The sequence below is a fragment of the Canis lupus genome, chromosome 7 (assembly GCF_011100685.1).
Source record: "Canis lupus familiaris isolate Mischka breed German Shepherd chromosome 7, alternate assembly UU_Cfam_GSD_1.0, whole genome shotgun sequence".
In the NCBI taxonomy this organism is placed as follows: Eukaryota; Metazoa; Chordata; class Mammalia; order Carnivora; family Canidae; genus Canis; species Canis lupus.
Window position 1 is genome coordinate 4,977,785 of NC_049228.1, and position 23,130 is coordinate 5,000,914.

Below are 23,130 nucleotides of genomic sequence, written 5' to 3' on the forward strand. Positions count from 1 at the left end.
CAACACTTACTTTTTGTTTTTTTGATAATAGCTATTTTGACAGTTTTGAGATGTAATCTTATTTTAATTTGCATTTCTCTGTTGATTCATAATGTTGAACATCTTTCCATATGCCTATCATTCATCTGTATGTCTTCTTTGGAAAAATGTCTGTTCAGGTCCTCTGCCCATTTTTTAATTGGGTTTTTGTTTTGTTTTGTTTTGAGTTGTATGAGATCTTTATATAATTTGGATATCGACCCTTCAACTGCTACATCATTTGCAAGTATCTTCTCCCATTCAGTAGTTGTATTTTTTCATGTTGTTGATGGTTTCCTTCACTATGCTGGAGCTTCTTAGTTTGATATAGTCTCATTTGTTAATTTTTTTCAATAATTTATTGAAAAAACCCTTTTTAGCTTATTTTTTTTAATGTTTTATTTAGTTGAGAGAGAGAGAGGCAGAGACACAGGCAGAGGGAGAAGCAGACTCCATGCAGGGAGCCCAACGTGGGACTCCATCCTAGGTCTCCAGGATCACACCCCAGGCTGCAGGCAGTACTAAACCGCTGCGCCACCAGGGCTGCCCCCCTCATTTGTTAATTTTTGCTTTTGTTGCCTTTGTCTGAGGAGACACACAGGTATCTCAAAAAAACAAGGAAAGTCTCAAATAGTCTAAGTTTAAACGAACAAAGTTAGTAGAAGGAAAGAAATAATAAAGATCAGAGAGGAAATAAACGAAAATAGACACTTAAAAAAGAATAGAAAAGATCAATGAAACTAAGACCTAGTTCTTTGAAAAGATAAATCAGTAAGCCTTTATTTAGTTAGACTCCTCAAGAAAAAAGAAAGTTCACAAAGGCTTGAATTTTTCTTTTATTCATTTCTGTATTTTAGGCATCTAGAAAAGTTCCTGGCATACAGTAAACATTCAATTAGATATTTATCAAATGATTGAATTAATTAATTCTTTGGCCTGGTGGTCATGAAGTTTAAAAGACCTGGTTTTGTTGCAGATTATTTAATGACTATCGGTTGATATATCCTGGAGGATAGTGTTATTCCATTAATGTTGTTTTAAGTTATTAGTTCTAATAATAAATCACACCAAATGGGATTTTTATGCTCTGCAAAGTGCTTTCTGGTCATTATCCCATGGTACTGGAATTTAGTAATCTTACAGTTTCAGTTACCTAATACTTGAAATGGAATAAAAATAACAGTTTATTTCTATTCCTTCATATATTTAATTCTTTTGGTTTAGCTCTAAACTGACCTACCTTATTCCCATTTGTTATAGCAGTTTGTGTTTATATACAGCTACTAACTGAATGCCTTGCATTTAGCAGGTGTCTATAAATATCTTTTGACTTAATTTATTGTAACACTTTAGTGTAGTTTTCACTAACCTGTCAAGGTTTACTGAGCATTTATAAAAAGGGAATATTTAAATTAGACTACTTATTTTTTTTAGCCCAAAGCATTATATAAAAAGGAAATTTTAAAGATCTGTCATAAATTCATATATTTTAAAAGTAATTTTTACTGTATTTAAATTTTTCTTTAAATTGCTAAAGATTGCTGTCTCATTAAAAATGTATTTTTCTCTAGCTCTCAAACCTTTATTAGATTAGTTATCTTATATTTGTGCCAAGAAGAATTTCTAACAAGAGATAAATTTTGAGCTATGTTAATTTTTCCTCCAGGCTGAAAAAGGAATTGGGGAGGATGGATGTGTTTATTGTGTTGTTCCGGTGCTTCTGCTGCTTTGCTTCAGGAACAAGCACAAAAAACAGCACTCCGTCTTTCCGCTTCTACAGCACAACAAAGAACTGTACCACTAACCCTCTTTCTCCAAATCTCTTTTTAAAAAGTCAAAATCTTTAAAAATCATATAAGCATCTTAAAATTTAATTATTGTCATCCTCAGACTTTTGATGGATTGATTGCAATTACGTATTTACATAAACTATGTCTGTCTACACAACTGAAGGCATTTAGGACATTGATTAATAGCATAATTTGTTTTGTATTTTTGGATTAAATGCCAGAAGTGCACTGGTGAAGAATTAAAGAACTGTGAGAAACATACAATTTATCTCTTAAAGGAAAGATACATAGTCTCCTGGGCCATTTATTTAAGTTTACTCTGTGAATCTGAATCTGATCAGAACATATTCTTTATATTTTCTGGTGAAGAAGCATACTACTAGGTCTATTCTTCACATTTTATTGTATTTTTAAAATATTTATATTGAATTGCATTTGAAAATTGATGATGAATGTTTATTTAACAGTATTGCTTACTGAAGTCCATTTAAAATGATAGTTTCTTTAAATGGACTCAGTTTCCTATTAAGGTGGTTATTTGGAGATAAAAATGCTTTGAAAAGCCTTAGCAATAATAGTATCAAAAAGAGTAGCAGGAAATAGCTTTACTGCTTAAAAATATTTCTCATCACCTGTCACGCTATTTTAAGATTGTGTCATAAGGGTCAAAAAAATTCAATTCTTGAAATAATTGGTGATTTGGAGGGAATAATATTAATGATCTTGATAACTATATATCTTTTTTAAATTTTATTTATTTGAGAGAGAGAGCACATGAGCACAAGAACAGGGGGGAGGGGGAAGAGGCAGAGGGAGAGGAAGAAGCAAGCTCCCTGCTGATTAGGGAGCCCCACACGGAACTCTGTCCCAAGACCCTGGGATCATGACCTGAGCAGAAGGCAGACAGTTAACCTACTGAGCCACCCAGGCACCCATATATATATATATATATATATCCTTATTTGAATGAATTTTATCTATTTCTAATTTACGATAAAATTATGGAATCCATGCCATGGAATTAGGTCTATGAATTTTTTTGAAATTTCCAATTATGTTATTTGTTATTTGGTGTGATTACATAGCATGTTTAGATCTAGGTTTTAATTTTCACTTTTGGAACGAAAAGCAAAATATTAAGATTCATGTAAAAAGCATCATCTTAATGCCAACTCTTAAATTCCTTTAAATATTTGCTATACTTGGAACCTAATGTTATGTTTTATCTGTAGCACTTTCATTGTTAATAAAAGTGTTACTTGTCATTACTTGTAATTCCAAATTAATACTTCCAAAACTTACATCTTCTGATTACCTAAAGATACATGTTTACTAAATTATGTGGTAACTATTAATCAAGAGACAGGTTACAGCCCATTATAAAGTCATAGCTTTTCCAACAGATAATATTTTTAGTTCAAAATTATTTCTATGCAAAATAGCTAAAAATACTCTTATCCTTTTTACTTACTATGAGATCCTCCAGAATTACAAAGTAGGGTGACCACGAACCAACTCCACTTGAAGAAAAAGAAAAAAGATGTTACTGGTTACTGAATGAAAACTAGAAAAAGGAATTTAGAGAACTGTTACGTTAAGCATATTTTTCTCCGTTAATGCCACTTCTCAGCTTATCCCTGGGTATCTATATTTGTGTGTATGTATATTGAATATGTGTGTGTGTGCATAAAATCCATCTTTTATTTTAAGAGCAAACATTTTCATTAAGTATGTATGTAGATAAATGTCTGATTGTCACTGACAGGGTTGTTTGCAAAGTCAGTGATAGCACATAGCATTTTACCAAGTGATTAATTTTTATTGGCTCAATTCACTAGTTCAGTAACACAAAGTAGTTACTCATGCTCAAAAATGCATAATCAGTAAATAGTTTGGGGATTTATCTCTTTTTGGACGTTGAACTATTCCACTCAAACTAAAATGGATGGATTATTTCTAGTAAACATAAAAATGAAAGCCTTTTAAAAAGTCTTGTAGTCTTAATCTTTTAAAGCAAATTAAGTCCTTTAAAAGGATGTCTTAGTTTGCTTCATTTGTCAGTAATGTATTACTTTGAACTTATCATTTTGCTTCACCTTATTTTTTCAAAATGATACTTAGTCCATCAACTTAGATCACTTCAGTTTGATTTATAATGCTGTGTTGAAAATCTAAGAAAGTCAAATTTTGCAAGCATTTTAAACCACTTTGTTTTCAAATTAACCATTTATCATATGTAGCAAAGATGCCAACATTGTGTTTTACTACTTTTATCTCAATACAATGAAATGAATAATTCCATATATACCTTTCACATTGTTTCAGTATACTTCAGTCTTTCAGCAAGCATTCATTTCAAACTATATGTTAGGCATTTGCCAGGTATTAAAGATACACACATGAGAAAGACAGTGATCCTGCACTCGGGAAACTCATAAATGGATAAAGATCAAAAAGGTGGTGGTGGTAGTGGGAAAAGGTGGACTTTAGTATTTAACATTTATGCTATGCCTGCAATCTAGGTACTTCATATTGTTTCAATTAAACCTCACAAAACACCATAAGATATTTATTATTTTTCCCATTTTATAGAAGGAGAAACAGACTCAGTCAGCAAGTTGCCCAAGATCATAAAGCTAGTAAGTGGCAGAGATGTGATACAAACGTCTCATTCTCCAAACTCCTATTCATATTTGTTTATATTACTGGCAACTTTTTGAATTCCAAGCATAATGAAGATATAAAACTGGGTAATCTATAGTGCCTACCCTCAAAAATTTTAATTTTCATGAGAGCAACTCATACTTTTTTTTAAAAAAGCTATGAGTGTACATCCTTTTAGACTATGTTTAAACCCATTTTGGGTCAAAATTATTCTATGATAATATAGAGGTAGTTAAACCACAGTTTGAACAGAACTCTGTTGACTTCATTTGTTTCTTTCTTAATTTGGTCTGTAAGAAATTTTTGTCTCAAAGTTTTATAACTGTGATACAACTTACTACCATTAAATAATTGCTAAATTGCTGCCTGAGGAATATTGTATTGCTCTATAGAATTCCTCCCAATTAGTTTTGTTCATTTAAATAGAAAACTTTTTTAAAGAACTAGGGCAGATTGAGAAGTATTTAAAAGTCAAGCTACTTTATTTTAATTTGGCTAAATTTAAATTCTCCAGGGTAAAAAAATTGCAGCCAGGATTAATTCCAGCATAAAAACAAACATTTTGTATTAATCTCTAAATCTTCAAGTCTACATTTCAGACATCATAAAGTCTTTCTTTATGTTACCCTTGTCTTCTTATGCAAGGGAACTTAAAGATACTTCACCTTCGTTATGAATGGAGAAACCTCAAAACATTTATAATATTTTTATGATTCAAGAGATACAAATTTCAGATGCTGCAGATAAATAAAATAGAAAGTAACCAAGTGCCAGTAAATGTACATTCTTTATCTTGTTCATGAAGTTAGAATCTGTGCCATACATTTCTGATTTAACTACAGAGCTGTTATTTTACTGAGCTCTTGCTATTTTAATTTTTTGTCATGTACCTATATATGTGTGTACACACATATATGTGTGATTTATATTTATATGAATATCTGATACTAATATTTTTTATAAGTAAAATTCATTTTATGAATGAAAATTAACATATGACACTTTTAATTTCAGTTTATTGATGGTCGACTGGCAAAACTAAATGCAGGAAGAGGTTTCTCTGATATATTTGAAGAGGAAATCACTTCAGGTGGCTTTTGTGGAGGTAAAGACTAGTTCTAGTATGATTATCCATTTTCTGAGTAATAATTGTCTTGATTTTTGCACTTGTATCTATCTGATATACTCTACTATTTTCTCTAATGTCTTAGGTATATTTTTTCATCTTATGAGAGCTATGGTATTATTATTCAAGGTGTTAAGATGGTCTCATGAATTGCTACTTGTTTACTTGGATAATCTCTTAATATTAGTAGAAATAAATATCACAGAAATGCAGTTAGCTTATATCTTCCTGTCTTGCATCCTGACTAGTATTCTCTGCTAAAAAAAAAAAAAACCACAGTGATGGCTACTACTAAGTAAGAATTACAGAACTGAGATTATAATTGAAATATTAGATTGTAATATTATCTAAAAAATTGAATACCACAAGTGCTTTTTTACATTTTAAGTAAGTGTATTGTTATAGAAGTCTTTACCTTTTTTTTGCTTTGCAGAACACTGCAGCATGAGGAAAAGACTTTTCAGTTTACCATCCCATGTGCTTACACTTGTCACTGTAAAAAGTGCTCACTAAATAAATGGAAGGCGTCGTATTATTTTGTATGTGTGAAACATAAGCTAGGTGATATCTCATTTTTATTTAATATAATGCACTTTAATATAATTAAACAATTGCAATGTTTGATATGTAAGATTTCAAACAATGTTACAATTATCTAGGCAGTTAATGACTTATGAACTGGTACTTTGTACATGATTGCTCTGGTATATAGTCCTGACTCTGGCAGAGAATTTTGCTGGAGTCCTTGAAATGTCACATTGATTTATTCAGCTGGTATTTGTGCTAAGTGTTTACCTATATACTAGGCACTGTTCCAGATACGGGGTGGACTAAACAAACAAAAATCTCTGATGTTCATTCTCACCATGTATAATAGTAATTTTTTTCTCTTTATTTATAGGTTTAATTTTGGGGAAAATGTCTTTGGGATATGTGTGAATAAATAGTTACTAGAATTGAGAAATAAAACATGAAAAAACAAAGAGTAATAAGTACTCATCTACAGATTTCCCCAAATTTAATTTTATTCCTAAATAAGATATATTTTTGTACCATAGAAATACAAAAACCATTTAGATAATTTGTTCATTAAAAGAGGTACAAAGGAACTGAGCATTTATGGATCTTCACCTGACATAAGTATAGCATTTCATTGAAAGCATTTAGCTTTGGGAAAAACTTTAGTTTACTTGACTCAGCAAGTAAGCCAAGTGTGCAGTCAGTCATTCAGCTCCTTGCTTTCCTCAACTCATGGGTAAAAATTTAGCTTCAATGGAATTTTTGTGTTAAAATAAGGCTTTTCTGCTTTTCAACTCAGACAAGCAAAATATTGTCAGCTCATGGACAAATTGCTTGAGGCATCTATTCAGTATTTATATAACTGCTGTCTCATTATTTTTATGACCCGTGGGGCTAGTATCTTATAAGGAATTGAAGATGACATCTTGTGACAGTAATGGGGTAGAACTATGATCGTTTTGTATAGTTAAATTCTGTAGTCTTAACCATTAGTCCAGATACCTCTGTACTAGAATAGAGAATAGATGGGCTTTTCCAGTGGGAAAGCGGTTGCTAAAATTGTTCATTAAAGGCCTTATGGTTTAAAAAGGATAAAAAATTGATCGCCAGTTGGCATCTGACTTAGAGACTGCTACATTTTCAGTTCAACTTCATGCCAAGCACTTTGTTGTCCTTTCTAAAAATGAAAAAGATTTTGAACACCTATCTTAATTTGGTGGTGGCGGGGGCAGTACTGACTCAAAAGGAAAGCATAGTTCAACAAGTACTAATTTCAGTGTGTACAGCAAGAAAGTATATTAAAAATTATGCCTGGTTAGCACGTGTTATTTTTTAATTATTTTAGTTTATTATTTTAGAGATACATAGAGATTATTCTCAGAAGAAAGGAAAGCACAATTTGTTCAGGTTTTAAATAAAAATATGAATGATCTAGTAAAAAGTAGTAATGTTCTTATAAATGAGGAGATATATAGATAAAAGAACATTATACATTTGTCACTTAACCTACATTTGTAAGAAAGAATATGTCTATATCATGATATGAAACTGTTTTTCAAAGAAGCAAACTATTTTAACTGTTGTTTCTCTCATAGTGATAATAACTATACTTGTTCCTACTTATTAACATGTGGCAGGATCTCTTAGAAGAGCTCTACCAATTTTATCTCATTTAATCCTCACAGCACCTATGGGGTATTTTGATTATCCATCCCCAGCTTTATGAGGGCACTTACCTCAACAGCTTCCTCAAGGTCACATAGCTACTGGGGCTAGAGTCTAAGCTCGACATGTATCTGCCTGGCTTCAAAGCTCTTGCTTTAATAACGATAATATATTGCTTTCTTATGATAAGAAATCTTAATTGGAAGACATTCAGTAAACAAGAGCACTACCCAAACTTTCTCTACTCTGATTGGATAAAAGTAAAATTCCCATCCCTTGATTATCTGTTGAAGATTTTGTACACATAAAGCCCTAAGAAGGATCACTATAAGAGAAATCAACATTTGCTAAAGCTGAGGAAAAAATTATGTTCCTTGAAACAAAAATTATTAGGATGTTTCAGAGAAGCATTTAGTTTCTCCCCTTTCTGTGTCGTTACAGTGGCAGTTTGTATGCGGTATTTGCTGCCAGTATACACAATTATGATAAAATGAATGTGAGCATCATAGAATTTTATAATGATTGTGGCTCCGATAAAAATATACAGGGCAGGACAGTCATACATAGAAAATCTAGATCCAGATTGAATCTAGAACTATGGTTACAGACTGTAGATGCGTACAGATTTCCAAAAACCATTTTCTGTCCTGTGAATCCCTGCAGTCAGGGCTGTTAAAGAAATCTCTGTTACTCCTGATTTTTTTCATGAGACCCTTGTAGAATATTCAATCTTAACAGGGAAGTAATACCAGGAAGTGTGTAAAGTGAAGAATATCCAGAGGTTGAAAGGTAATAAAAGTGGACATGAGTAGAACAAATGATGCAATTAGGTAAACACACGTATTGGTCTATGAAAAAGCAGCTAAGGAATATTGAGTAGTTAAGAACATGGGTGGGGTTTTTTTGCATATTATTTTTTCACTTAAAATAAGACTAGTTTTTAAAATCCAATTCCAATTATCTAAATTTTAAAAAGGAGAAACATTTTCAGATTGATTTTATGTAGAAGCATATAGTTATTCTTCATTAGCATTTGTTTCTTCAGTGATTTCCTCATATAATCTGATCAATCTTTTATTTATTGTACTGACCAAAGCACCAAGGGAATTTGAAGAGGTAGTAGGTAGTCATCTGCTTTAGCGGCATTTTTCTGTCTTCACTGAACCATTTAGGTAAATTTATGTTTTTTGAGAAGTAACTCCAAATCACTGGAATTTAAACAAATACATTTGAAGAAGAAATCTTTACACAAGTGAGAAACAAAGATAATTTTGTCCTTGAGTGTGAGAAAATCACTCGTATGTTTAATGAGAACAATGTTAGGAATTTCCTCAATAATGGTTATTTCCATAATCCAGTTACTTTGGTGGAAGAACTCAGACATTTTTTTTGGCATTCAGATCCATTTTTAAGAAGAAAAACAGCCTTAAATTTTTTTTTAAGAATAATGTGCTTGTCTCATAAATTTTGTGGAAATAGAAGCTTTCAATATGAAAAGCACTAAATTTAGAGATACAAATATCTTTTAAAAATTTCTTTAACAAGAATCTACCTAAATTGTACCACATGTTTCCCTATCATCTCAAGCAGTTTATTTAGGGACTTCCTGTTTTCCCCTCTGCATATAATTCTGGATTATTATTGCTCATTCTGCCAACTGTTTCTTCTCAAGGTATCTGCTTTCTAATGAAATTAGTGTGAAGTGGTACAGAGGAAATCTCTGTTTTATCATATTTTATTAAGCAATCTTAAGAGGTAGAATTTCAGAGTTGAAGGACTACTGAACCAAGAATTCAAATACCTAGATTCTTTTTCTTTCTCAATTGCTATCTTTGCAACCTTGGGCAAATAATGTACCACCTCAGAACCTTTGGCATGTTACTGACAATAATGACTTACATTTTTGGTGTAACTGTAATGTTCCAGGTATTGTACTAAGTAACATTGTAGCAGCCAGGTTAAAGACCTAGTCCCAAATTGCATAGTTTACAAGGATACAGTGGACTTGAACTCTCAGATCCATTGTACTCCAAAACCTACTTGCTCCCTCATTGAACTGTGCTACCTCGCTTTGCCTATCTTAAGAGTGTAAAAACACAACTTAAATAAAGTAATGTAGGTAGGTAGAAAACATTTTGTGACCTCTGAAGAGCCTCATAGGAGCCATTTTTGTTCCTCACAACTTGAAATAAGACACTGAACTTTCTAAAACTGCTCTGATGTTTTATGATACTTATTTTCTTTGTAGTTTAGAGACTTAAAAAAGTATTTTCTGGATTGACAGTGTTCTAACTAGTTATATAGAAGTTAATGTTTCTCTTTCTACTTTCTTCATTTCATTTTGGAAAAAGGGTGAAAATAAAGCACTTTCCAAATTACTATAAATAGTAAGCAAGTCTTAAATGTGTGATTTTTAATAGAGAAGTTAGTAAGTATATGAACTGATGAGAACTTTTAATAGAGAAATAAAAGTATATGAACAGTCTAGATAAAGATACACTGTTTATTTTTTTGTATTTAATAAACTCTCCTTGGAAATAAGTTGATTAGAATAAGTTTAATTTTTTTGTCATTCTACAAAGGAAATATGATTTAAAAAATTGTTCAGGGCAAATACCACCTGAAACTCATCGTTTTTAAACACTGCAAAGCTTATTTATGGAGACTTTTACATAGATACATTTTGCTATAATCATTTCATAAAATTAGAAAAAAATATCATTTTTGCCCATGTATTTTCTTCTAGAAAAGTGAAGTGCAGTGCTGAGTAGTAGTAAGAGATGTTTTTCACAATGGGGATTGTTTCTTGATTTTCTTTTTTTAATTAGAGAAAGATTTTTAATTACAGGAGTAATTTCAGACTGGGACACATTTTGCATGATGTTGATTAGGAATGCAAAGAAAACAGCTGGAAGTCAATTCTTGGGCTGGGTTCATTCTGCTTCTATTGTAATAACAGCAAGGTAATGAATTTTTTTAAAAGAACACAACTACATACAAGTAGAGAACATATATGGTGACAGATGTTAACAAGATTTATGTGGTGATCATTTTGCAATATATAGAAGTATCGAATAATTATGCTCTATATTTGAAACTAATATAATGTAATATGTCAACTACTTCAATTAAAAAAAGAACAGATCATAATCTGTTTTAGGGATTACCTGTACTGGAAAGTCTCTCAGTAGCCATCAGGATTTTGTTTTTTTAAGCATTTAAACCAAGAAGGTAAAAGAAATCAAGTTGATACAAAACATTACTTGAGACTGTGTATTGGTTTTTTGCCTTCTGAAATAATTTTATTGATTAAATTACCATATTTGGAGCCAAATATGATTACTAGGTTTATTAGAACTGGTTTTAAGGAGTGCACTTGTGATGAGCACTGGGTGTTGTATGGAAGTGTTGAATCACTGTATTGTACACCTGAAAGTAATATTACACTGTATGTTAACTAACTGGAACTTGAATAAAAACTTAAAAAAAAGAACTTTGTCAGTATTTGAACTTTCTAATAACCATCATATTCTGTAGACTATAACTTTCATTTGCTTCATATTTCCTTGGGTAGTATCTTTCAAACTTGGATTTATGACTAGAGAATATCTTAAGAACCATGACTGTGATTTAATTGCATTATAGTAAAATTTGCTATCAATTAATGTTAATAATAAAAAGACATAGAATAATTGCTTTTTGTCTTCAAGTTTCTTTGCAATTTTTAAATTCCCTTCTAGTTTTTTCTTTCCCTTTGCACCTGCAGTGTTATTTTTAAATGAACCCAGTTGCATAAAAGAGGCAAACTTTTACAAGACAACATAGACATAAAACGTTGAAAATTTATTATAAAAGACATAGGAATCTTGGATTTCAAAAAAGGGGATATATTTTCCCACTCTGAATGTGATATTAAAATGAAAGAAGATATGTTGCCTTCATATGGGAGTGAAGAAAAAATGTCTATTCTTAAACATTCTAATCACCGTGTTCCTAAGAATTAGAACAATTTAATAGTTCTTCAGATACCACTGCTTTTTTCACAACATTGCAGATAAATAAAATTTGCCTGCTAAAAACCTGGAAATGTTAGTTCTTGATTAATTTTAGTTTATGGACTTATTTTAGATTAAATATTCCTGACATCTTATTTTTATATTTTCCAGGGAACCCAAGGTCATATCAACAGTGGGTGCATACTGTCAAGGTAATGATAATCCTTCACTGTTTTTAATTCCTTCACTCAAGTATATATGGAGAAATGTTCAATAAAAGAATACTACTTATACTTACGCTGTTAATTGGCAATATTTGAAATGTATGTATATTTTTTCACATTTTAAATATTTTTATTTTATGTTATTATAATTTGATACCATAATTTTAAAATGGAAAGCTTTTGTTCCATAAATGCCACAATTTGAAAAGCAAGATGTTATTGTAACCTTCTATTACATCCTAAAACAAAGGAATTACAAGCAGGATTCGAGGGTAGTTTTATCATTTTTGGTAATGTGCTTTTGTTAATGTGATTTTTTAAATGTAAAACTTGCCTCCACAGATTTAGGCTTTATTGTTCAACCTTAAAACAATAAAGAGTTGATTGTAGCTCATTTTTTTTTTACTAAGTTTTAAATATAAACCTATTACTGGTCATATTGCTCAAGTCTGCCTAAACTGCAAAGATACAATGATTCTTAAATCATATATTACACTAACTAAAAGAACAGAGTAGAATGTTTATATTTTGTCTGAAATTACTATAGTGTATGAAAGTTTGAAAACACTTAATGTGACATAATTTCTGTAGGTCTTTGTTTAACTTTGAGTAAAGCTCTTTTTCTATACTATTAATAATGCTTTGCTTTCAGGACAGTCTGGTTTAAAATTTTTGGAAATATGTTTCTGTTTTTCCCTTTGTAGAAAGGAGGTGCACTATTTAACACAGCAATGACCAAAGCAACTCCAGCTGTACGGACAGCATATAAATTTGTAAGTTTTCTTTTGATATTTAAAAATTCTATTGATGGGACGCCTGGGTGGCTCAGTGGTTGAGCGTCTGCCTTCAGCTCAGGGCATGATCCCAGGATCTGGGATAGAGTCCCACATTGGACTCCCTGTAAGGAACCTGCTTCTCTCTCTGCCTGTGTCTCTGCCTCTCACTGTGTGTCTCTCATGAATAAATAAATAAATCTTTTAAAAAATTCTTTTGATAATACATTTTCCTACCCTACAGACATATAAGTCTAGAATACTTCCTATTTTTTCTTTTAAAAAATTCAGAGTTAATATTGACCAAAGTGAATTCAGTTTTTACAACTACTGTATAGAAAGGATATTCCCTTTATGTAACCTAAAAACAATTCTTCAGTTTATTTCAAAGCTATCAGCAAGATTGTGAACTTAAATTGAAACAGCCCATAATGAAGTGCCATTTTTAAAGATTTGATTCTTTCATTTAACAATGTATTTTAAATTCTCATTGTATACTTGAGGCTTAAGTAGGAAAAAATAGAAAAATATGGCAGTTTCTCTTCCCTCAAAGATACTTGACTCTCCATAATTAAAATTCTTCAGTGATTTTATTTTAGGTTTTAGTAAAATTTAAGAACACCTGTATCAATAGCAATAACACAGAATAAATAATGAAATAAAAATCTCTTTAATGTGATAAATAAGACCATTTAAGACCTTGTAAGACCTTGACCCCTATGTCCTTTCAATTCACCCCAACCCTCTGAGCCTGCCATATCCCTAAAGATACTGAGCTACTCCTAATTTCATGAATGCAAGATGTTCTCTTCTGCCTCTATTCTTATATAATCCATGTCTACTAACTGAAACATTTATTTCTTGGATTTTATTCACCCAGTAAACACTAATTCATCCTATTAAAGGTTTAGTTTAGGCATAGTTGTTTCCCTGAACAAAAATTTCCATATTTCTAACCCCACACTCCAAGGGTTTTTCTCTACATTCTGTGTGCTCATAGGGCCTGTAGACATACTTCTATTTCAACACTTGTTTTGCCTGCACACATCTTTATCTCTTAGGGGGTTGGTATTTAGTAAAGTATTTTTTTAAATGCAATAAATAAAATAAATATATAAATAAAATAAAAATATTCAGAGCAGTAGTTTAGGATTTTATTTATTTATTTACTTGAGAGAGAGAAGAGAGAGTGGGAGCGAGCATGTGCAGCATGGGAAGGGGCAGAGGAAGAGGGAGAGAGAATCTCAAGCAGACTCCACACTGAACACAAAAGAGCCCAGTGCTGGGCTCCATCTCATGACTCTGAGATCATGACCTGAGCCGAAGAGTCCAACACTCCACTTATCCGCTTACTGAGCCACTCAGGCGCCCAAGGGCAATAATTTTCATTTTATAGGAATTTATCTTCAAATGCTTTCTCAGTAAAGGAATTGATGTGATTGAATTAACAATGGAATACTACATTTTAAATAAGCTTTGAACTTCTTTTCTTGTTTTTTTTTTTTTTTTTTTTTTTTTTTTTCTTTTCTTGTTTTAACTTACAATTATGACATATATGTAGCTACCATTACTGTTAAAAAAAAAAACGTTTCAAAGATTACATATTATAGTAGGAAAGCTAATCTACAGAATGGATTCAAAAAAACGGGCCAAAATTCTGAACTGTTTGAAGCCTTATCATAATGTAAGAGTAGGAAGAGGTCATGATTTTTCCTGGGAAACATCAGCCCCTGCATTTTGTTTGGTCATTTCATAGTTTTTCTGGAAAACCTCTCTGAATATATCACTATCTTCTTATAATACTGGTGATTTGATTTTTGGAGAGTTTTTGGAGAGATTTTGTTTTTTTACAATGAAATAGCATATGGCTGCCATGAGAAACATTAGGCTAGCCTTGTTTCTCACATTCATTTAAGATTCTAAAAAATGTTTCCTCGTCAAGTGCCCTTTATTTTATTCCTTGAACAAATACTTGAAGTTTTTCCTCAGGCTTAGAGAAATTGTGTTATATTATTTTGCTAAATGTGTTTTTCTCCTTAATTTCACTCATATTTTCCAAAAATCCCAGAAATAAGCATGTTCAAAATTTCATTCATTTTTCATATTTTATCTTTCTAATCAGTAGAGTGTTTATTTTCTGCAGAATAGTAAAATGTTTCCTAGTTAAAATTCTCTCTGGAAGATTATTTCCTAAATTAATTTCAGGCAAATGAAGATCTTCAGAATATATTTAATCACTTTTACCATTTATCTCATGATCATGTTGTACATGAATCACAAAGTCAAGAGGTTTGGGACAAATAAAGTCAATTTATGACTTTCGTAGTTGTATCTAAAACTACTCTTTCCAGTATGCTCATATTCTGAAATATGAACTCTTGAACTTCCTCCTTTGACCACAGATTACTATGAACAAAAATTCTAATCTGTCTTGAATGGGTTTAACAGAATTTATTTACTTGACTTTCCATACATAGTAAATTTTTAAAAACTGGGAACCATGTTTTAAACTGTTTCATTCATTCAGTAAATTGAGTATCTCTAATAAACTAGGTGTTGTACTGGTTATATGAGTTAGAGAAATGAGTGTGGTACATACTGTGAGTGACAGAAGTACTGTCTCTGCTAATTTTATGTTTATAGCACTGTCACTTCACTCTGTGTTTTGAACATACTACAAAAGAATTGAAAATATATTTGTTGAAGGAAATAATGATTTTGTCCTATTCAGAGAACAGTTTTTCTATGCTTAGAACATTTCTTCTGTGCTTTTTATGCTTATATTTTTCTATGCTTGCAAAGATCGTAAAGAAAACTAGAATTAACACATATACTTTTCTTATCAATCTGAAAGTAACAGTAAAGTGAAGACATAATTAATTTGGCTAAAAGATTTTCTGAGTCAACTTTCTTGTTAGGTTTTTGCATTTTAAATTATTTGCTGGATGCTTCTCTGTAGGGGATATTTATTGCTTAATTTTGACTTGGTATTGAAAACCTGTGCCCCATCTTCCAAATAGTCTGAAAGAGGTCAGTGGAGGGGGTAGGGCATTTAGAACCATGACTCACTCTCAATTCAACTTTATATGCATAGGAGCATCTGAAAAGATTAGTGTGAATCAAGGGAATTTCGAAAGAATAGAGGATATTTAGAAAAATTAGAGTATAGACAGAATAAGAGCATAGATGGAGACAAATTCTAGGAGATGGAAACAGGAACATTTTCTTGGTAGTTACTCATTTTTACCTAATGGGAATGTAGGGATTAATACAGGACCCTTTGAGTCACCTGGGTGGCTCAGTGGTTGAGTGTCCTGCCTTTGGCTCAATTCGTGAACCCCGGGGTCCTGGGATTGAGTCCTGCAGGGAGTCTGCTTCTCCCTCTGCCCATGTCTCTGCCTCTCTCTGCGTGTCTCTCATGAATGAATAAATAAAATATTAAAAAATATACAGGCTCTCTAAGTAGATTCAGTGGCTTTACCAGTAAAACAATGGATGTGAAAATGCTTTATTAATTCTAAAGAACTATGGAAATATAATTTAGTGTTTGGCTTTTAGGTTATCTCTTACTGTGTGTAATATGTTTTGATTTTACCTCACTTACAATAAAGAAATAATTGTTTAGTTGAGTTTTAGACATTTCTTGAAGCAGTTACTATATACTGAATTTTATATTAGGTACTACAGATATTAACAGGAAAGAATTAAGAGCCTTCCCGTAAATGAACTCGGGAAGACATGTATTCACTCTTCCTAGAAGTAACTTGGGAAAGTGGGATGGTTTGGTAGAAGGAACAAGAACACTAGAGTTGGAAAGTTGTTGTTGTTGTTGTTGTTTTAAGATTTTATTTATTTATTTGACAGAGAGAACACCGGTAAGCAGAATGGCAGGCAGGGGAAGAGGAAGAAGCAGGCTCCCTGCTGAGCAGAGGGCCGACTAGGGGCTCAATCCCAGGACCCTGGGATCATGACCAGAGCCGAGGGCAGATACTTAACCAAATGAGCCACCCATGGGTTCCAGGAGTTGGAATGTCTTAAGTCTGTATGACCTTAGTTTCCATGTCTATAGAATGAGACTCATAATGTCTTTTTTCTCATGAGGCTTAGACGCCCTGGATATATTTTTAAAACTTTAGTTCTTCTTTCTCCTTTGAGAAGGGAAGAAGTTGGACTTAGAAATTATATAGGCCCAGATTTGAATATAGGCTATGCAGACTGATCCCCCCTGAATCAGTTTCCTTATTTGTAAAATGTAATAATAATGGTATTAATTTCAAATTGTGATGGTTAAATGAGCTGATACATGCTAGGTACCCAGCATATAGTCATATACTGAGGAAACATGATATAAATGTGAATTTCTTTTCTTTTCTACTCTGGCCACTCTGGGAATTCCCAGTGGAATAAAGGCCAAGGCTTTTATGGAAGGGCCATAGTTGTCTTTAGTTAAATTATATCCTGCAGGAATCATATCAGGACCTGAGAGGCTCAAATGCTGCAGTGAGATTCCCTATGGAACATGAGGATAGCATCTTTCGTTAAGTGACTTTTAATTTGTGCCAGAAAAACTGGACGTGAAATAGCTATAACATTAAGATATCTCTGCTATTAAAAACTTGTTTCTGCATATAAAAGCACTTCGATAAAGCTTTGTAAAGTTGCCCGTTTCTTAAAGTCCAAACATTTGTGCGAATAGCCTGCTGCTATGATGGTGTGCTTTCTCCTTTTCACCCCCAGTTAATCACAATTTCAAATTAAGACTGAGTAGTGTAGTCATCTGATTGACTCCTATGTTTTCTATAGTTTAGGAGGCAAAATAGGCTACATGTTAGCCTTTGTAGGATACTAGTATGCAAATAGAGACTAATCATGTTTTCACTAATTCAGATATAATAGTAAGTGGTGTGCTCTTCCTGAAAAAAGTTTTAGGTTATAATATGTTCTTTTTCTAAATAGTAGGATGTTATTAGCAAGTTCCATGAAGTGAGATCTCATCTACTTACCCTTTAAATGGTAATAGAACCATGCTGAGCCAGACACTTGTGTTACCCTTTTCTAGGCAAAAAATCATGCAAAGCAGGGAATAAAGGAAGTGAAGAGTAAGCTAAAACACAAGGTATGTCATATTCTTCTTTTCATTCTTCCTTGATTCTTGCATTGGTTTGAAGCTTAAACTTTACAAATCACATGAGATTTATGTTTTTAATGATGTTTGAAATATGCTTAGCCCTTTGTTCAACAATGTATTTTTCATAACAAGCCCTCTGGCAACTATCTGCCATTCTATATGCATCTACTGAATAATCTCTTTATTGTTTGCATATTTTATCACAGAACAATGGAGATCTTCAAAGATGCTTTAACAGGATGTATGTTTTCATAAAGTTGATTGCCTTGATATCACAATTGAAATTCTTGCTTCAAGCTGAGAATTTCTTTATAAAGATGGTCTTTGGTGCAGAAGTAATCCAGGAATGCCATCATTTGGTTTTCTAGGGTCTTTGCAACAGTGGCTACTTTAATTTGAAGCATGTTCTTAATGTAAAGAGGGTTGTTTTTGAAGATACATATTTGAATCTATGAATATTGCATATGTATGAATATGTGTGTGTTTTCGATTTGAGTACATGTTACATCTTTGCAGATTTTGTCAGTTCTGAATTTCTACCTTTGAAGAAAAAGTATTACTTAAAACTTCCATTTTTGTGATGAGAGTTAATAATCTGTGTACAAATTTTATTTAGATTATTCCAAATAGAGATGATTTTGGAAATCATTGATTCGTAATAAAGAAAAATACATTTTCTTCCCAAGTAGATCTTTTAAACTTATATCTAAAGCATAATTTTGCTGTTCATATCGGTATCAGATAGTTTGTCTAAATGTAATTTAAAAAGTATTTTAAAATAATTCCTCTTGTATATTTCCCCATATGTAGGAAAATGAAGAGGATTATGGTACCTGTTCTGGTTCTGTACAATATACACCAGTTTACACATTACACAATGAAAAGGGAGGAAATACAGAAAAACGAAAACTTGCCCAGGTAAGGTTTACACTTATGTCTCCAAATCCTAAAATTATGTAATGCCAATTCTTTAAGAACAATTTTGGACCTATTAGTTTTTTTTTTTTATCATATGATAAGAAAACCTGCACTTAAAGTCACGGAGATTGAGTAGGTATGTTTGGGCAAGCTGCAAGAAGATTAGGGATCTGTCATTTCAGGTTGCCAGTCTCTACATACTTTATTATGTCCTCATAGAGCTCACAGTCCAGGAAGGGGAGAGAGACAATTAGTTGTCTCTGTGATTAATTAATTGCCTCATCTGATTGCCATTGAGTATGAATAGCTTGACAATGAAGGGGAAATCACAGATTTGTATTACAAAAATAAAATGAAACTCATATATGGGAATTTGACCATGAAAATCATCTATAGAAATCAGAATATAAAGTAATATGCCTGTTTTTTCTAAAGTTAGATATTTAATTTGCTGTAAATATTCAAAACTTCTGCTTATATGCTGATGTTATATAAGATACTGTCCTAAAGGGGGAAAGTCTTTAGAATTATAGCTACATTTATCTCTGATTTTGCCTTAAGTATGTTTCTGAAGGTTTAAATGATGCAAAATTTATACACCAAATCATATTTTAAGTGGCCTTAGAAAACTAGCTTTAAAAGAATTCTTAACTGGATTATAGTTCATTTATTTTAGTCACTGAAGTTTACAGATGAAGGAATTGATAGCCAGAATGGTCACCTCACTTACCCTAAGACTCATAACGAGTTAGTGGGAGAATGGGATGAGAACCCATCCCTAATATTCACTTCGCTTTCCTGGGTCTGCAGAGGAGAAATGGCCTGAAAGTGCTTCTCCGTGTTGCTAGGGAAGGGGAGACGGCCAGTGAAGCTGTATGAAAACTCTCACCTTTATAAAGAAATCTCATTCATTTAATCATTCAGTACTTACTGTGCACCAGTCACTACTCTAGGTGTTCCAGGAGAAGCAAAACACATCTTTGCCTTCATGGGACCATTTTTATACCATACTAAGTGCCTTCTCTATGATGTATATTCATTTATAAGTGTATATTTTCATACATTAGTGTTGCTTAATTGCAGCATATTGGTAGTAAATGCTGATTGAATAACCTAAAACAAGCCCTTCAATGAAATAATAATTCTACGAGTATAGAAACCTTCTCTGGCTACTACTGTTAACTGGAAAACATGTATTAACTTGTAAACTAGTGATGGATTTACAATCAATATCTCTATTTTTCTTTCATCACTTAGTATGTTCAATTCCTATTGGTTCTCAAGCTTCAACATCTTAAACAACTTTCTGCAAATGCTTATTGGCTTAATAATGGAGTATTTGGGTTATATTTACCACGGTGAATTGATTTTTATGGGAAAAACAGTGAGATCTTCGTTACTTATCAGATGATTTAAGATGGAAAGAAAACCCTTGAATTTAAAGAAACACCTGTCCTAAATGTCAGTTTTAAGTTAGGAAAACTATTTTCAGCCACTCGTCTAAATTTTTATATCTTTCTTTCTTTACCATGGCAGTGTATTTCTATGATAATTTAGTCACAAAATTTATTTATTTATTTATTTATTTATTTATTTATTTATTTATTTATTTATTTATTTATTTTAGTTACAAAATATATTACAGATTTCTGTTTTTATTTGTTTTCTGTTAGACAATTTCTGATAGAGTAAATTGTATTAAGGTACAGAAAACCTTATAGGATAATAGGTTACATGCATTGCATACTTGTCCTGATTTTTCATGGCCATCATTTATTATATCATTAATTCAACTATCTGTATTCATCAGTTAGCATTTTGTGGTTTTCAGGTAGACAAGACAAATGATGATTCTAACAAGCATTAAGAGAAGTAGGGCTTATTCTTTTAATTATATGATTTTCCTAGTTGGTTCATAGGAATTTGTTAAGCCAACATATTTAGGTTTATTATGCAGGTGCTCATAATGTCTGAATAATAATCTCTCCACGTGATAAATATCTGAGTTGTAGGTAATGTGTATTCCCCATATATATGTTTCTTTGTATACTTATTCCATTATATAAATAAATATATATAACTGTGTATATATATATTTTGCACAGCTGAATTTATTTAAGAGTCCATATATCCAATCATTTGTAACCCAGTACTATTTATCGCAACCTAACATTTTGTCTTTGCTTGTATCAGGCATAGGAATGCATGTAGCCCTCTGATAGGAGTAGAACCACAAAATGGACAAAGCAGTCGGGGAAGAATATCAGGCCTCCCCACCCCCCATCTTCCAACCCTTCTTCTCTCTGCCTCTCTCTTACCTGGCTTCTTGTTCTCTCTGCCTGATTACTCACTGTGCATTCCATAGATGGGCTTTCTCAGTCCCTCCTGTGTGCCTGACACTGTGCTTGCAGGCCCTCATTTCAAACAGTGGCTAGGATGGACCACTATTCCCAGATCCACTTTCTTGTGGAAGAATGTCATCAGCCCACTAGGATCAAGATTAATCCTTGGTTCAGTCAACTCTAGCCAGAGAAGCAAGAAGAATGCCATATTACCAAGGACATTGGCAAGTAGTAGGGGTGAATAGGGAAAGCAGTTCTCAGGGAAGGGTTTTAAGGATGGTGACAAAATCTCAGAAGAGTTTTGCTATCTCCAATTGTTTTGTAATCATTTACCAGAAAGTCCTCTTTCTAAAAAACAAGTAAAAATTTGTATTTTGAAGTACTTAGAGGCTGGATCTTTGTACCACGAACTGGAAGCCTGGGAAGTTTAAGGTCTGCCTACCCTAATGGGTCATTGTTGTCTCAGTCCTCACATGAGAACTGAGCCACTTACACAAACAGACTACATAGACAGTAAGCTTCAAATACATTGTTTGCATTTTGGACAAGGAAATCAATAGGGACCAGATATAGTCTACTGCCTTTTCTGTAGGGTCTGATACCACAAAATCTTCCTTGGTTCACTTTTTGAAGATAATCCAGTCTCAATGATTTGATAGAAATATGATTCAGTGTATTATATAGAAGACAGAAGCTGATGCTAGAACCATGAAGATACTGTTTTATGATTATTTCCAAATCAGTAAGTAGTCTTACTACTGTCTCTCCAAGTACAATAATACTAGGATCTGAGCACATTAAGATTTTCAATTAAATATGTAAGCATTTCAAAAAAATAAATATGTAAGCATTTCTAGGAATAGTTAGATGTGGTTAAAGACATAATCTAGGTATCAATAAATACATCCAGAGACATTATGGTTATTTATTCATTTGTTTATATTCTACTTATTTCCAAAAATAAATGGATATTTTACCAAGAAACACAGAACAAAAGATTAAAATATATTTAATTTAGATAATAAGCTTTAAGGCAAAGAGAAAGAAAGTGCAGTAAGAAACTAAGGCCCATTCCCTTGCTTAGCAGCCAAAACAAAGAGACAAACACACCTGCCTACTATGATTCATGATGTACAAGGATTTAAAAAAAATTGTTCAGGAAGCACACAACTATTTCAGAAATGGCACTAGACACTGTGGATCCACAGATGAAGTCAGTATCCCAAAAGCTTTCATCCAGTGAAAGTACCCGGGAGAGGCAAGGATCACAGAAATCTGGTTTTCCTTCTTTGTCTCTTCTGTGCAGTGTCTATCATTTGAAATACTCAGGTTTATTAATACCTCTCTCAAAGACAGCTTAGTTTCCTAAGAAACTATTAAAAAAAATAAAGGTTACAAAGAGAAACAAACTTAGAATGCACTCTTTTCTTCTTTGTCTCAGACTCACCGAGTTAGAAGAGTAACATCATTCTCTCATGTTAGAGCCAGCCTCCCACTGAAGGCCTGTTCTCTCTGGGCCTCATCTCACATCTGATTATTTAAATAACCATACTCTCTTAAAAGTCTTGCCATGTGGTAAGTTCAGTTACCTGAAAGCAAGATTCTGTAGGACCTCTGGGATTCAGTGATCCAGATAATTTTGAGGTTCTTAACTGCTGTTTTCCAAACTTCAGTTTTTAGAGTTGAATCACATTGAAGGACCCTAGAGCAAACTTGGAAAACATGAGGAAGAGACAGATACTTGATTAACAGCAAGGCTGTCTGTATGTTTATATGATTGATTAATTTAAAACTCTCAATAATCCAAACACACTGGGGACTGTTATCTGCATTATTCAGATTTAGTGACAACAGAGGGATGCAGAAATGTGGCCGAAGTTCTGTAGGTAATAAAGAGCCAGAATAGGGATTGAAAAGCAGACAAACTGATCCTGGCAGTTGAGTACCTACAACCACTATCATCGTGTG

General features: G+C 32.5%; 1 protein-coding gene across 4 annotated transcripts in view; it reads left to right on the forward strand.

Moving 5' to 3' along the window:
• DENND1B (DENN domain containing 1B) overlaps positions 1-23,130 on the forward strand; it is a 267,328-nt gene that overhangs the window by 213,103 nt on the left and 31,095 nt on the right. For 2 of the 4 annotated variants that reach the window (XM_038541976.1, XM_038541975.1), the window contains exons 17-22: positions 4,401-4,447; positions 5,487-5,577; positions 11,949-11,989; positions 12,706-12,774; positions 17,834-17,890; positions 18,713-18,820. In XM_038541976.1, the coding sequence (XP_038397904.1) occupies positions 4,401-4,447; positions 5,487-5,577; positions 11,949-11,989; positions 12,706-12,774; positions 17,834-17,890; positions 18,713-18,820 (413 nt within the window). The remainder of the gene's footprint in view (positions 1-4,400; positions 4,448-5,486; positions 5,578-11,948; positions 11,990-12,705; positions 12,775-17,833; positions 17,891-18,712; positions 18,821-23,130) is intronic. The other 2 variants (XM_038541978.1, XM_038541977.1) reach the window with 1 other exon arrangement.